Source organism: Pyrgilauda ruficollis, unplaced genomic scaffold, assembly GCF_017590135.1.
Source record: "Pyrgilauda ruficollis isolate IOZ18807 unplaced genomic scaffold, ASM1759013v1 scaffold34, whole genome shotgun sequence".
Lineage (NCBI taxonomy): Eukaryota > Metazoa > Chordata > Aves > Passeriformes > Passeridae > Pyrgilauda > Pyrgilauda ruficollis.
Window position 1 is genome coordinate 6,041,879 of NW_024524822.1, and position 15,981 is coordinate 6,057,859.

The 15,981-nt window shown below is 42.7% G+C and overlaps 1 protein-coding gene across 21 annotated transcripts in view; it reads right to left on the reverse strand.

The window, feature by feature from the left end:
• Positions 1-15,981, reverse strand: part of FNBP1 (formin binding protein 1) — a 92,901-nt gene that overhangs the window by 24,989 nt on the left and 51,931 nt on the right. For all 21 annotated transcript variants that reach the window (XM_041475085.1, XM_041475084.1, XM_041475091.1 and 18 more), the window contains exons 7-9: positions 5,654-5,782; positions 3,779-3,925; positions 113-310 (exon numbers count right to left, since the gene is read on the reverse strand). In XM_041475085.1, the coding sequence (XP_041331019.1) occupies positions 113-310; positions 3,779-3,925; positions 5,654-5,782 (474 nt within the window). The remainder of the gene's footprint in view (positions 1-112; positions 311-3,778; positions 3,926-5,653; positions 5,783-15,981) is intronic.

Below are 15,981 nucleotides of genomic sequence, written 5' to 3' on the forward strand. Positions count from 1 at the left end.
TCTGAATCTAAAATTCTCTTTAAAAAAACTAAACTTGCCAAGATTACTAGACAAGACACAGGTTATAGACAAAACATATACTAGCACCAAGCTCAAGTTTGCAAATCAGTACCTTATTTTTCTTGATGAATGGCCATAACTTGCCCTTGGATTTGCTACCGAACTTGGGCTCTGACTTCCCATCCCCTCTGGAGTTGGAAAGGCTGGATTCAGACACTGTCCTCTTCATGGGCTGCGTGAAATCCTCAAAGTCGACATCTCCCGGGGGCTCAAACCCTGATTTAAAGGCTTCTATTACCATCTGGGAATCCTGGAATGGGACAGACCAACACAAGAGTAAACATCTCAGGTGACGCTTGGCATCAGATTGGTGGCACTTTCAGGCAGAACAGGAAGGTCTGTCTGTGTGGGACCAACCCTGGGAGTGACCAGGCTCATTCCTGGGAATTAATGCTCTTCCAGAGCCCAGGATCAATGAAAGTCTCTCAACATTCTGCTGAAAGGAGTAAGAGCTTATGAACTTTACTGACTAGAAAAGCAAATCACACTTCAGTAAGTGATTCATAACAAAGATTTAAGGTACAGATTTGCTGGTAATAGAGCTGTTAGCAAGTCAGAGGAAAATCCCAATAAAGACTCCTATAAAGCAGAGCTCTTGTGTGATCACTCTGCCACAAGTCAACAAGTTGGTTGTGAATTTAGTGACAGTAAATGGCTGTAAATGTTTCATGAGCTTTACCCAACTTCTGAGCAGTCAGTCCAAGGTCACACCAGCAGCCCTGTGCCCTAGTGTGGGAGCCACTGAAGCCAAATTCCCTTTTGGCACTGCTTGGAGGCATCTAAGTCAGCCACAAACTGGCTGTAGACTGTGTATAATGGCTTTGTGATTCGGTTTTGGACAGAGGGAAAAAGAAAAAAAAAAAAAAAAAAACCACCAAATCAAAGCCAAACCAATCCATAGCATTCTTCCTACTCAAGTCTACAAACAAAATTAATCATGCATAAGATCAAATTCAGACCTCAGCTTGCCAAATGCATTTAAACCTAATGGACTCAGGAAAAAATATCCTAATAGATTTATCTACTTGTTTCCTTAGGAAGAGAGATTATGTTATACTCTAACAGCTGTATTCCAAGATCACTAGAGATGCTATGCATTGGCACACAAATATATTACTATTCTCTAGAGAAAAGCATCACTGCCCTGTTACATAAAAAGAACTTGTTGCTTTGAAGGCATTTCACAGGTTCTGTGAATGGCTCTAGGTAAAACGCTGTTCAGGAGAAATCTGCTAGGATATAAACATATCCAGAGGCCAGGCTCCATTGAGCAAAACACAGATAACAGGAAAAGCTTTGCACAAGTCTTCATGGGATGGTGAAGATCAACAAGGATTTAAGACCCTCAGTCTATCATGTGGCACCATGAAATTCCTACATGAGTTTTAGGGAGGTAGAAAAGCACTTTCCATTATCCCATCCTTGTTTGACATTAAAACTTCCTGAGATCTAAACTTGAAGATATTTTTAATGATAGACATGAAAGTGATATGAAGAAGCATTAGAGAAGAGGGGGAAAGACTGGGAAAAGCTGAGAGAATTGAGACTGCTCAGCCTGGAAAAGAGAAGGCTTTGGGGTAACTCAGCTGCTGCCTCCCAGTACCTAAGGGGAACCGACAGGAAAGATGGAGAGACTGTTTACAGGAGCCTGGAGGCTGTGGATGCCCCATCCTTGGAAGTGGTCCAGGGTAGGTTGGACAGGCCTTGGAGCTGCCTGTGGTAGTGGAAGTTGCCCCTGCCCATGGCAGAGGGTGGAACTGGATAGGCTTTAAGGTTCCTTCCCACCCAAACCATTTTCTAATTCTAAGAGATTACACTATGTTATGTTAAATTCTCCACTGGTATTTTATCCTGTGCATGGAGCTCTTCTCTTTTTCCCCTCTGAATTTTACAGTGTTCCTTCCATTTATTCAAAACATCATTCCACTACAATGGAGCTAAAAATAACCAGCACGCTCCATATATCACAGAGATAATGTCATAACAGGAACTCCAAGCCCATAACAAATTAATTTTATCTGCTGCTAGAGCCCTCTGAATCAGGTTCTGCACAGGTTCACCTGGCAGTCACCACAGCTCACACTTGCCACACGACCTTTGTGTTGGTCAAGTGGTTAAGAAAAGGGAAATGGAAAAAAAAATATTTAAAACTGACTTAGAAACACAGTAACAGCAAACCAGTATTCCCTGCTAAGTCCAGGCAGTATCTATTGGCATTAACAGTAATTCTCTGCAGTGCAGTGAGGGCATAAAGCAATCCTATTTACACTGTTGCATGTTTAATACCCAATCCAGCACTTTCACTATAATCAACACAGTTAGAAATGACTGCTCCAGAGATGAAAAAATCCTTGATGATATTTAAGGAGAATGGACTCTTTAGGAAGATAACTATTTCCAGACAGGACACACTAAACCCTTTGCAGCTGCTCAGATATAACTATTTTGGTTAAATACATTTTTGTCAGCACAGTGTTTACGGGAGATCCTAGTAAATTCAGTTATCAATGCTCAAAGTCATCATTTTCCAATGTCACACTTGTGTATGAGCCATCATGGACTTGTTTGTGAGCAAGAGAATATAAAATTCACCCTGACTCCAACACCCAGTTTAATTTCCATGTGTGTTTTGCTAAGAAGACTTGGGCAGAGTGTAGGCTGAGATTTGAATCTCCCCAGCATGATTTCACCATGCAGCACCAAAAGCTGTACCTCAAGTAGAGTGTGCTGTTCTAATATGGGAATTGCTGCCCCAATTCCACATTTTCCCATCCAGAGAATGGATTTCAGACCCCTGAGTTTCCTATGCTGCTCTCTGTGAGATCACTGCTGAACAGAGAGTAGAGGATTAATTTCAAAACTTCAGCCTCAGGGTTATGCTGCCAGTTCATGGCTCCAGGCACTGAACAGCTCAGAAAAGATTCCAGTGAAAAACATGTGTGGGAAATTCAAACAGGCAGCAAGACACTTGCTGTCAGCATTTGAAGCACTAATATGATCCATGAGAAAGGCTGGAAGAACAGTGGCTTCATGTAGGAAGGAAGCAGATCACTTTGCAAACAAAACAGAAAACACATTTGGCCTTGTGGTCACTGTACATCAGGAAGCTCAACTGAAATCTTTATCAGCTTTTCTATCAGAGAGGTTTCTTTGCATCCTGTGAAGGAAAATAATGTTCAGACATCAAGATTTGCTCATTTACAGATTGCCAGCAAACCTCAAACCTGCAAAGAAATATTTTACAGAAAGGTTTTGTGGTTGTTCCTGTAGCCAATACTTTAAATACTTTCATTATTATAAAGCTAACTGAAATTAAGGCATTTCTGAAACAGACAGTTTTCTGTTTATGAGACATAGAATCCACCTTTATAAGAATTGGTGATTAAGTATCTGAAATTATGTCCAACAACACATGCTGATGCCTACTTTTAAATTGCAATATTTCAAAAAGTAAGTATCCTAATAAAATGAGAGAATATTCCATAATAACAAATAAAAAATTAAAAAGTATTGCAGGAAAGGCATTTCTGGATGTTAAGTAGATTTTGGCAATAATCTGAGCACATCCTGCCTCAGACAAAGCAGCTTGGGACAAGAAGCTGTTCTTTGGTTTAATTCCGTGACTGCAAAGCTCTTGTGCTGAGCCTGGGCCCAGCATTTCAGTCTCCATGAATTTGAGACCAATACTAAATATGACAACCAACAATGCAACACTTACATTCTTGTGATCCACTGATTCTGCAGCCTTTGTTATCTCATCCAGACACTTCCCAATGATGGGGATCACTTGGCGGTCGACTTCTGCAAAGGTTTTCATGGATTCTCCTATCCTCACGATTCTTCTTTCCTCCATCTCTTGTATTTTCTAAAATATTACATTTCATTCAGGTCAAACATCAAGATTGACTTCACAGTTTCATGCAATTTTCCTCTACAGCCTACATCAACTACTTTAAAACTTAAGGATTAAATATATTTTAAGAACAAACTAGGACACCTGTTCTCAGGAAGGTACCAAGTGATACTGTTCCCTCACACATCAAAATGTCATTCTTAAAGTAATCTCTTTTACTATTACTGGAAATTTTTCAATTAACTTTTTATGTTAAAAAATGCTGATTTGTCAAACTCCAGCTTTAGACTTTTGTAAGGATGATTCCTAAGGCTTTTAAAAGAATTTCTGCAACAAATTATTTCATTTTCTGTGCATGTTCAGAACAATCTCATTTTCATTCCAGAGAATTCAAGGAAACAAAGATCTTGATGTCACCCCTTCTCTTCCCTAGAAGGTAATTTTTGGTGTTTAGGGAGTCATGTACATCATGTTTTGTTCACAGTACATCATGTATTGATGTGTTCATGCACAATAAAAAAAAAAACCCACGTGCTGTTCACAGCACAGCTCCTCACTGCTCAGTGGATTCAGTTCCAGGATCTCCAGCATCTCTTCCAGGGGCCTCTCCTTTACCACAGAGGGAAACTGAATGTGGCATAATTCCATTATGACAAATTATAGCAGGATACAGAAGGGCATGAACAGGAGCAGCCTGTTTCACTTTGGGCTGCAGGAGCAGTCAAAAATCCCCTTTGCCTTGACTGATCCACAAGCAACATCAATTCTTTACAAAACAACTTATTTCCACACCTAAAAGCAAGCCCTGGAGCTCAGTGGTGCACTGACAGGGAAGAGGGCACATCTGCAGGACTGGACCCTGCCCACCTACAGATCAGAGAGCTCCTCAGCCCCAGCATTTGCTTGATTCCAGGAACACCTTATCTCAAGCATTGGTTTGAATTACCATGAGGGAAAGAGGAGGTGTCCATTTGGCTCACAAGTTTCAGCAGTGGGTAAGAAGTGTGTGTTTGCCACTCAAATATCAGCTACTGCTCATCTGATGACAAGCATGTGACATGTCCTCCCTTGAAAAGGTTGGATTTTCCACTTCTGATGCTCATGACCCATTACAAGGGAACAGTCATTTAGAAGTTCTGTTCTACTACATTAACCTCAATTCATTCATTCAAGCACAAACTCAGAACTTCACTCAGAATGAATCTGATGGCTTTTTTATTCTTCCTCTGCAGCCTGTCCTTAGGTACCCTAAGGCACAATCAGAAGCTTGCTTAAAACCCTTTGGACTCACTGCTGCAGAATTTTTGTGGTTCACATTTAACCATCTGTGCAGCCTGGTTTGAACACAGGTTATAAAGGGTTGCTGGACTTCACATATGCAACAATGCCCAGCTGCCTCCTGCCCCAACAATGCCAGTGATGCTCTCCCTCATGCCCAGCTGCACAGACACAGGAGCTGAACAGAGAAAGATTGTGAGGATTCCAAAGGCTGTCCTCATCTGTCACGACACTTCAACGTCACCTTCCTGGTGTGTTATTCAGCCCTTTATATCTAGTTTAAGAAAAAGGGATAATTTATCCTACCATCTCTAAGGGTAGCAGATTGCATGTCAAATTTGCTAAGAATGACCAAAAAAATCCCCAAAAATTAAAAGTCAGGGTCATAGAATTGAGATGATGAGTAAGATATTCTTGTTACAGGATTATGGGCTACTCTAGAGCCCTTCCAGTGACCCTTACCTGGAAGATGTTTGGTATGTGTGTGTAGTAATGCTCATGCTGCTCACTGTTGAACTTCTGTAGGGTGGAAGAATATTCAGCTTTGCTGTCTTCTGCCATTTGATGTCTTAGCTGGGCTTGCTGTCTTGCCTGAGGAAATACCAAAAGAAATTTATGATTTAGACTACATGGAAAGCAATTGCATTTTGGTACTCCTCATCTTACTATCCAGGAAGATTATGAGACTCTGAACACCAGCTTTTGGTTGACTCCTCTTGTGTGAAACATTCAAGCTGCAGTGTGGACAGTGCTGCTGCTCCTTTCTGGGGTTACAATGTGCTATCTCATGAACCATTTTGCATTCCATGAGCAACCTCTGTTTGAACTGCACATCAAACACCAAAACAAGTTGACCCCTTCCCAGAACATTCATAGAGTCACTTCTTGCTCCCCCTGTGCCCTGATGGGTGTCACCTGATGCTTTCCTCTAATGGGCTGCTTCCCTCTTGGTGAGCAGTGTTTTCTGGGGAAAGGGAAGTGGGAAAAAACCCAACATTTTTGTCTCATTTTAGCCAACATAATCATGACAAAACCTCTTAACTATGTGCCCTGCAGAGCCCTTTCTCCACACTCTTCACACAGCCCTGGCATGAAGCACACAAGGAAAGAGGAGCCTGAGCAGCAGCTGAGATGCCTCCATTCCTATTTTTACCCACACAGATGATTTGCTTTGCTACCCAACATAGCAGAGCACTGGGCAATTAATCTCACTTCTTTCCCTAGAATAATCTGTCCCCAAGTGACCCTTTCATGTTTTCAGATTCCTCCCCTTACAGTTCTGTTCCCAAGGCCTTCTGTTATCTGTTTCACTGCCCAATATTCTTCCCTTATTGCCTCTCCCATCTGTTTGGTTTAGATGCCTTTTCCTTCCTTGCCTTTGGCCTTCACACAGTAGCTCTTCCTTCTCTTCTCTTCCAAAATTCCCTATGCCTTCCCCACTCTGAAGCTCCCCCTCCCTGGCTGGAGCTCTGCTGCTGAATTTCTGAATAATTACTTCAGACAAGGCAGAGAAATGCTGCTTTAAAAACCATGTTTCAGGGGACACAACACAACAAAGAATTTTAGCATATTTTAAGTGGGCTCCCATTAAAACCAGCTCAGAACAGGGTTATTCTTTGAACTGTTCCAAGCAGACAATAGTTTCCTGACAAGAAATCCATGGAATACCAAATCATGGAACGTTTTTGTAATCGTAACTGGAAGGCAACAAATTCTGTCAGGAGGTTTCAAATCTCAATTTGTAAAGAAGTAGCCTTCCTCCACATTTGTCAAGTTTGCACATCTCACCTAATAATTTATTTCACCTCAATTCAGATATTGCTTCTGCAGTCGATTGTAGGAATTTCACAGATCCCCTTCACATTCTTTCTACAGAAATAATTCAAGCAGAATGAGGAGATACTGGGCACTAAGGGCATCACAGGAGATGAAACAGTAGCATCAAATGGAGAAGAATGTGACTATAACCAAATAAGTGAATCCAATAAAAGACATATATTCAACTTTGCCTGTTCCCAGGAATTTTAACTGTCCAAAGGATGAGTGCCTAATTCCAGAAAATTCACCTCCTGCAATCAAATTCCAAGAAGCCACATCAATCACTTCCCTGCCCAAGTCCTATAAAGTTTATTAAACTTTACCATCCACACACTCACGTGCAGCTACATTAAATATGAGTGGAAAACAATATATCCTTGTGCCACAAATACAAATTTACCAGGAAAACAAAGTCAGCCATGGAAAGGCAGCAGCTGTAAGAGTGGTTCACGCTCATCTCCCAGCCCCTTCCTCACGTCCCAGCTGCTGCAGATCAATATCCATTTGTGAGGCCCATTCTCCTCATCTACCTAAGAGGAACCCATTGTCTGAGCTGACTTTACACCAGCCCCACTCCCACTCATACAGCTGTCTCTCCCTTCCTTTTTTTAAAAATAATTTTAAATAATGCAACTCAGGAATTTGTCCCTTGACTCTATTGTTGAAGCAGAAAAACAAGAAATCCATTATTACACATTTCCAGGCAGATGCAGCAAGCATTAAAGCCATCAGAGTTCATTTTCAAACTCATTGGTTGGATATGACAAAGTAACTCCGAGCTAAATGTATAAAAGAGTAGACACTCAGTTTCCAAAATGATCTTAACTGGCCCCAAATAAGAGGGGGCAGCAGATGAGTAAATAAAATTGGGTGCATTCCAAAACCAGAACTTTTTGTATGAGAGCCCTAGTGATGCTTTGTTTCTCTTGGCCATTTAATGCATTTGGCAAGCTTCAAACTGTTTAAATATCTTTCCAATGAGATATTTGGATCTGAAAATAAATAGATTTTTTAAAATCTAGAATTTTTTATTACTTCATTTCGGTATGTCACTTCCTCTAACATCATCACTTCCAGTATTAACAGAATTTTACCTTATAGTGAGACTCCTGCACTCTGATGAAGCACAAAATGATAAAGACCAGTCAATGATGTTAAGTTTCACATTCAGAGTAATGGATGCAGTAGCCCAGAACTGCAGAGAGTCACAGAAGCTATTTCAGGAGTAATTTATAGCTGGGCTTTACAGAAAATGAAGTTTTGCTTCTTTGCTGCTCACTTGTGTATGCAAACAGCTTCAGAGAAGGTTTTTTGGGGGCTTCTTAGAGTTAATGCTAAAAGATTTGCTCTGAACAGTATTTCCAGGAGGAAAGGCTTTGGAATAATTGGGGTCTGGAAAACCAGACGATGACTTCAGATACAGAACAATACTGGGATGCAGCTTTCAGTCAACACCTCTCCTTTAACTGGGCAGGGATGAGTGAGCAAGAGCTCAGTTTCCAGCCCCATATGCGAAACACAATCCACCTCTACAGGCTGACAGATTGCTCAGTTGTAAGAGATGTCAGGGCCAGGGACTCTGAATGCAACAAAAATTCCCCTCTTCAAAGGAAAAAAGACTGAGGTCACTTTTCAGCACTGCAGAAAAGCAAAAAGGGTATGTACACCTGAGGGGTTTGTGGGGAGAACAGCAGTGTGCTGCTTCCAAATGCCTGGCACTGCAAAAGATGCACAGATTTCACACATCTCCCACCCTAAGCATACCTTTGTAACAGCTTTTTGCCCCAAAATAAATGTCCACAGTGTATATAGGCATTGCTTCCTCCCCAAAGCCTGGGTTTGTTAAGGCAGCTCGTGTCTGAACTCATGTGGCAGCACCAAAACCAAAAGGTCACACGTGTCAGTGCTGGTCTCATGCAGAAAGTGCTCCCCAAAATGAACCACAGCCCAGGAGCTGCAGCCTTGCAGGGAGCACACAGGGGAGCTTTGGGCTCCCCTGCACCTGCAACCAGAGCTGAGCAGCCACACCAGGGGAGTGTTTCACAGCTCTGAGAGAGCACTCGAGGGAAAGGAGTGCAGCTCTGATAGACTGAAACAGGTAACAGCTCACCTGCAGCAGGTGAGGCTTATTATAGGTGACTTTCTCTTTCAGAATCTATGCAGAAGTGCCACTAAATAAAATCAAATCCAATATTTTTCCCTTTGTTTAGACTGCCTTGCTGCTTGATGGGCAAGAATTCAGGACAGTAGCTAACTGCAGAGTAGTATTAACTTGCAAAGTGTTGATTTTTGTGGCTGTCTTCAGCCACAGGAAAAAAAAAAAAAAAATCAGGCCTCAGCAGCACACTCACCTTAGGTGAAAAACACCAAATTCAATGGCCATATGAGCTGTCAACACACACTGTGGCATCTATCTCTTAAGGTAGTAGGAAGAGCAAAAACATTGTTCTCTCAAGATGATTTTAACTACATTTCCTGCAGATTTTCTTCTTAACAACTGAGTTGCAGAAAGCAGACTCCCAAATAACAATGAGTTAGTTCAGATAAATGACTCTACCAGGAGCTCAGAGATGCCAGGGTAGGACACTGATGCACTGAAATCTGACTTAAGTATTTATCGGGGTATTTATTTCCCTTTTAAAATAAGAAATTAGAAGAAAGTTAACCCTGCAAACCTTTGAAATAACTCATGTTAGAGAGTTCTGCTTGAAACCACTTGCAGTTCATCAATAAGATGCAACTTCAGCAATCAGTGCACAGCAGAATGAGACCAAAGAATGACAGACAAGGGAACTTAGCCATAATCCTTGCAAACATGCAGCACTAGTAAAGCTTTATATATTGTTTTGAATTAAATCAGTCCTAATACTTTATGCCTTTGAACAGGAAAATTGAACAGAGAAAGGAAATATGGACACTTTATGATGGGCACTGTCAACCCTGAAAGTGTAAGAAAATTTTTGCAAATTGCTACACTTTACATGAAGGCTCTTGGAGAATTAAATACTTTCAATTATATTGTTCCATTTACCTTCTCCCCCAAGCCTCCTTTGATAGGAAATGCAACTTGCGATGAAGTGTAGGAGAAATTTTTAAAAACCAAGTATATTTTGTGCCATTTTGGTCTCCAATACAGAAAAGAATGAGGATATTTTGCTGAGAACAATTTTCTGAGACACATTCCAGAAACAGCAGAAGGGTCAATAGACACACTGTCTTCTGGGTTTACACAGACAAAAAATGCAGCTCCTCAGGGCTGTTATGGTGGGAGTGATATGAATAACTGAAAAGGGCAGAAAAAAACTTTGGCTGTTATTCAGCTGGTCCACACTAAGTGGAACAGTTCAACTCCTCAGCAGTTGCTCTTGTCCAGAATGGCCGAGTTTCCAGTCAAAACTTTGGTGTCACTTTGTTTCTTCTTTCTTTTCTCCCATTCTGCACCCCCTCTTTTCTTTCAAACTCAGACAGCATGTGAGATGCATCACTGCCAGGCCACTGCCTGCCAAAACAGATCTGGCTTTGGCAAATCCAAGATCAGACTAAATTGCAAACAAAAAAAAAAAATCACCCCTGCCCCCTCCCCTCGACTACCCAATCCCTTTAAAATAGCTTAATGATAAAGGCAGACTCAGAAACACTTCCCCAATTTCAGGAATGCTTTCTATTGCTCCCAGATTTTTCAGCTCCAGGCTCTGGCCCTCCCTCCACGGCTGCCCTGTGACCACTGAGCACTGGGAGAGCAGCACTGGCAGCGTGGGCAGGGTGATTACTGACAGTGGGCATCCTGCCACAGACTCCAAAACAGGGCCAAGGCTCCAGCCTTGGATTTACATAGCCTCCAAATCAAGCTCCACTCTACTATTTTACAATAACCAGTTGGGTCTCTCTGAACTGGCAAGAAGAGAAAGGATTTGGAATTTGCTTTCCCAAAAGAAAAAAAAAAAAAAAACAAAGCAGAATGGGGGGTACAAAATAACAGCAGGGAAAGAAGCAAAAAGAAAATTCCTTTAACATTTGAAGAGGTGGAGGAAAAATCTGAGACTCTGTGGGTCCCTGAAATCCTCTGGCTGAATATAATATACAAATGAGCAAACCACTGACAGAGGATGGAAAATCTTCCTCACCACATCTCAGGAATTGTTATCTAGTGCAGTCTCACTGCACACAACTCTGCCAGAATTCAGAAACTCACACTAACAAAAGATATCCCCAAACAACACAGTCCTGCTGAAGCTCTAACAAGAGAGATGGACTAAATTAATTAAAAGGAGCAGCACAGCAGCACCTCTCAGCACACTGCTGCAAGGCCCTGGGGAATAACTGTGCCTCAGACCCCAAAGTTGTCTCCTTGCACTGCCATTCTCATGTCATGAATACTAAATAACCAAACTCTCTGGATGACTGAACTGTGAATCCCTGCAAACACCCAGGAGTTTTCCACACAGCTCAGAGAAATGCAGTTCCATTAGGATATCTGGCAAGTCTAATTCATTATAAAAGAAGGATAATCTCTGTGGATGGAAGGTTATGTGGGTTTGATGGAGGAGGTAACAAGAAAAGATGTATTTGGAACACTGGCCCACAATGTTTAAATGATTTCTGGAGGTCTGTTTAGTTGTACTACATAAGCAATTAAACTCTGCAATGTATAAATCTGGGTATTGAATATAAATAATGGAAATTATTTCTTGAATATAAATAATGGAAATTTCAGGACTGGGTAATAGATTGCTTAGCTCATACGTGGAATACTGGGCACGGTTCTACTCCTCTCCCTCCAAGAAAGAATTTACAAACACAGCCAACACAGAAGGGACAGTCAGGGTTGAAAAGTTACCAGGGCAAATTCTGTAGCCTTGAAGATCAATTTTATGGGTAAAATACAAAACTTTGTCTCTCAGAGAGGTAAATTAGTCTGAGTGACCAGGGTGATGCTGAGCTGCAGCAACAAGGGCTTTCCCAGCAGAGATAAAGTCACTGTACCCCTCCTCTCAGCATTTGTCAGGCCACACCTGGAATACTGCGCCCAGTGGTCCCCACCATACAAAAATGAACACCTGGACAGGCTGGAGAAGGTCCAGAAAGGCCACAGAGATGATCCACACAGGGAAGCTGTCATGTGAGGAAAGGCTGAGAGACCTGGGTTAGATCAGCCTGGAGAATGAAGGCTTAGGGCACCTTGTCACTGTGTCCCAGGGTTTGAAGGGCAGCTGCAGGGAAGATGGAGACTGCCCAAGGAGTCACATGGAAAAGATAAAGGGTAATGGGTACAAGTCACCCCTGGGGAAATCCCAATTGGACACCAGGGGACAATTTTTCCCAGTGAGAAGAATGAGCCATTGGAATAATCTCCCCATGGAAATGGTGGAACCCCCAACATGGGGCACAGTTCAGCTGAAAAGGGTTCTGGGCCATCTTGTCTAGACTGTGCTTTTGCCAAGGAACCCTGGGCCAGACAATCCTTCCATTCCCTTCCAACCTGGTATTCTATGATTCACTGAAACTGAGCAGCTTACAAACGAAATTAGCTAAATTCTGAGGCCTTCTCACGCAGGTGAAAAGATTTATTCCAATGTTTTGACAGAAAAAGAATGACTATAATGAAGCTTTCCAACTGTACAGCATGAAATAATTGCTTTGCATTAGTTTAGAGCACCAGTTCTATTGCACTGGTGATTCAGACTGCAGTTGTTCAATTCAGAAGATATTCTTAAACCTCCCCTTCACACTCCTTTTCCCTCTCTTCAGCAATCACCTCCCAAAAGAGTTGTATTGTTACAAAACTCAGTCAAATTGCCACGTAGAGCATTGCTGCAGGGGAGCACTGCTAAAAGGAAATTTAAGTTCAGTTGGATTTCCTTGCCTTACACTAAAACTGGCTCATGATCTGCTCTTTGACCTCTTATCACCAAGCACAGGGTATGTATAGGGTACATATGGAGATTTATTAAGTTCCCCAGACATTCCTGCTGGAGTCATTAACTCTCTATTGAGTAGAAATCGACCCTCTTAAATTAGTCATGATTCCAAAAGGGAAACAGCTGCTCTGCATGGAGAGGCAGGGATGGCAGGTTGTAAACAAGGCTTACTCTTCCAGAAATGCAAATTGCTCTCCTGAGGGACTCCCTGAGTTCACACACTGCATCATCCTTTAGGAAGGAAGCAGTTCAGGAAGGAGAGTGGGGTCTGCATAACGCACAGAAATAACATTAAATCACATTACCCAGTATTTGAATTCATGAGAAATCTGTCACACATCACAAAGACACAGAAATTTAGCCAGTTCCATTTGTGGAGAAAAAAAGAAGCAGCTGCCGTCTCAACACTCAAAAAACTCATCACCACACAGTGAAAATCTGCTGCAGTGTCAAACTCTCCAACAAGAAATGCACAGGCCAGACCCTCCTGACTAGGCCTGGCACACCTCACCTGCATATTTCACCTTGATGCTGCTGCTGTATCTCTACAGGTTCACAGCAGAGAATGGGAAAAGCAAAGCCTCAGGGACCACTCAGTGCAGGATTAATAACACAAGCACTGTAAGTGTTCTTCACCTTGCAAAACCACCTTTGCATGGCACTGCATTTCCTACAGTGCTGGTACACTGCTGGTGCCAGTGGGTGCCTTGATGTGGACAGGAGAGGGAAGGGATACAAGTCCCACCATCACAGAGCAGATGACTTAGCATCTCCTGAAAAATTAGGCCTATTAAGTAGTTACAGTCTGCAGAAGGAGATACCCACAAGCTGGGATTAGGGTGAAGTTCATTGCTGACAGACTTTGCTGAATAAACCTCAGGGGGATGTGGCAACAGCAGAGCCCTGAGCTGGCGTTCCTCCAGGTTAGTCTGGGGGGTGTCAGTGACTGCATCTGGCTTCACTGTCACCTGACTGCTGAAATACCCACCTGAGATGTCTCCAGAGCCCAAAATAGCTTCTTACACCCCTCACTGTAAGGATGTGTAAGCTCCCAGTGGAGGGGTTTGTGTCCCACAGCACGGCAGTCCAGAGGCTGGAAATGCAGTTCCCACCTGAGAGCATTGCTGAGCACAAGGAAGATCAGCTAATCCCAGGTTCCAATTAGCAGGATTTCTACACCTACATTCTGTCAGACTTTGCTCATGGTTCAGCTACCCCAAGCCATGCTAAGTGTGTCTCCTGTGGGTAAGGAGGGGGACAGACTCTGTGCTTTGTGCAGAAATTCAGCACCCAGGTAATGTGGCATGAGAAAAGAGAAAATGAAACCTCAAACATGAAAGCTCAGTATCTCCCCACAGTTATATTTACAGAGTAGAAAACTACTATCATGGTGATATTCTATTTTAAGGCTTTATGCAAATCTGCAGCTATTCTGGGTCTCCAAAACATCTTGGATATTGCAGACACAATCTGAAATTTGCAGAGCACAGGGAAAGCTCTGAGAGATTTCAGTAAACTGAAGATCAAGCCTACTTCCCTCAGTTTCTCCACTTTAAAACCAAAGGCAAATACACCTAAAATTCCTAAGTCTCTCAGATTATTGCCTAAGGTCAACATTTGACCATGTTTCTCTTCAGCCAAGGGACAGATCCTGTCTGACACCAAGTACTTCAAACCACTCTCCTCACCACAACTGCTGAGCAAATCAAGAGGCAAACCCTTCCCATGCTTGGCCTCAGCCAGTTCCTCTTGAAAATCAGACTCTGAAATACCTCCCTGGAAAAGAAACCCTAGAAAAGCCGGCTGATTTTTTAATTTTATTACAAGAAGTCTGCAAAGGCACCACTGGGTACCACATTATCCCATAAAGATGTCAGCTTTTTAGTGATTGCAGCTCTGAAGAGAGGGCAGAAACAATAGAGCTCTGCCTTATATGTACAGTGGCTCCGTGCTGGCGACAGAGACCATTTCCCCAAATGGTCAAAAAATTGAAGCAGCTCCTCTGTGGTTTTTGAAAGAGAAGTGCTTTAAAGCACACAACCCACTGTGATCCAAATGAAATAAAGCTTTCAGTGATACCTACAAGTCTTCCTGGAAGCAGCATCAGCATGTTGCAGCATTTATTTAGTTTATAAGGATATTTTCACAGACTGTGAGCTTCCTGCCCTGACTTTGCTGCACTGCATTTTGTAGTGACACAAACATCTCTGCAAGCTTTGGCTGCTGGGGTCTTAGAGGCTCAGTGCAAACAGGGAAGGGAGCTCAGGTGTCCTGCTCCACTCTCCCTTTTTTCCTGCACACTGTGATCATTGCAGAGACTGAGCACAGCTTTTGCTCCATGTCCCTACTGCCAAAAAAGGAGCTGAGAGGAAACAAAGCCAAACACTCCTCCCTCCAAGATCAGCTACCAGGCTGCTGCCTGGCAAGGTGATGGAACCCTTGCTGGCCACAGAAGGGGCAGAGAAGGGATGTGCCCTCCACATACCTGGTCCTACGGAAGGAATGTGGACCTGGGTACCTGATGTCCAGGCTCCACATCCAGCCCTGCCTTTAGGCCCTTTGCCAAGCAGTCCTGGAGAAATAAGGAGGAAAGTGACTCTTATTCTGCTTCTCTGCCACTTTTCTGGTTACTTAATGCTTCCAAATTGTAGTACTTTGGGCAAAGGATAAGTGCTGGTAGATGGCAGCTCTGGCACAGAATTTCCTGCTGCAGTTGTCAAAGGCTACAAAGACTTGAAAGATAAAGAGACGTGAGCATTTCAGAACCTCACACAGCTTAGCATTAGGAAATTGCAGCTGTATTCTCTTCTGACTGTATATGTCATTGTGATCACCGCAGAATTTTAATTTCATTAATGCCATCCACTCTATCATGTGTGATGCAAAAAATAGCTCCTGTGTCTGCTCACATTGGCAGCTACAAGCTGAAGCAGGCAAGGTGTCAATCTCTAGCCAAAGAAATGAGGGCAAGCAGCCCCACTGCCTGAGGAGCACCTTGTTCTGCCAAAGAGAAGAGCTCTGACACAGCCAAACTGCCCATTCTCCTGGCCAGGT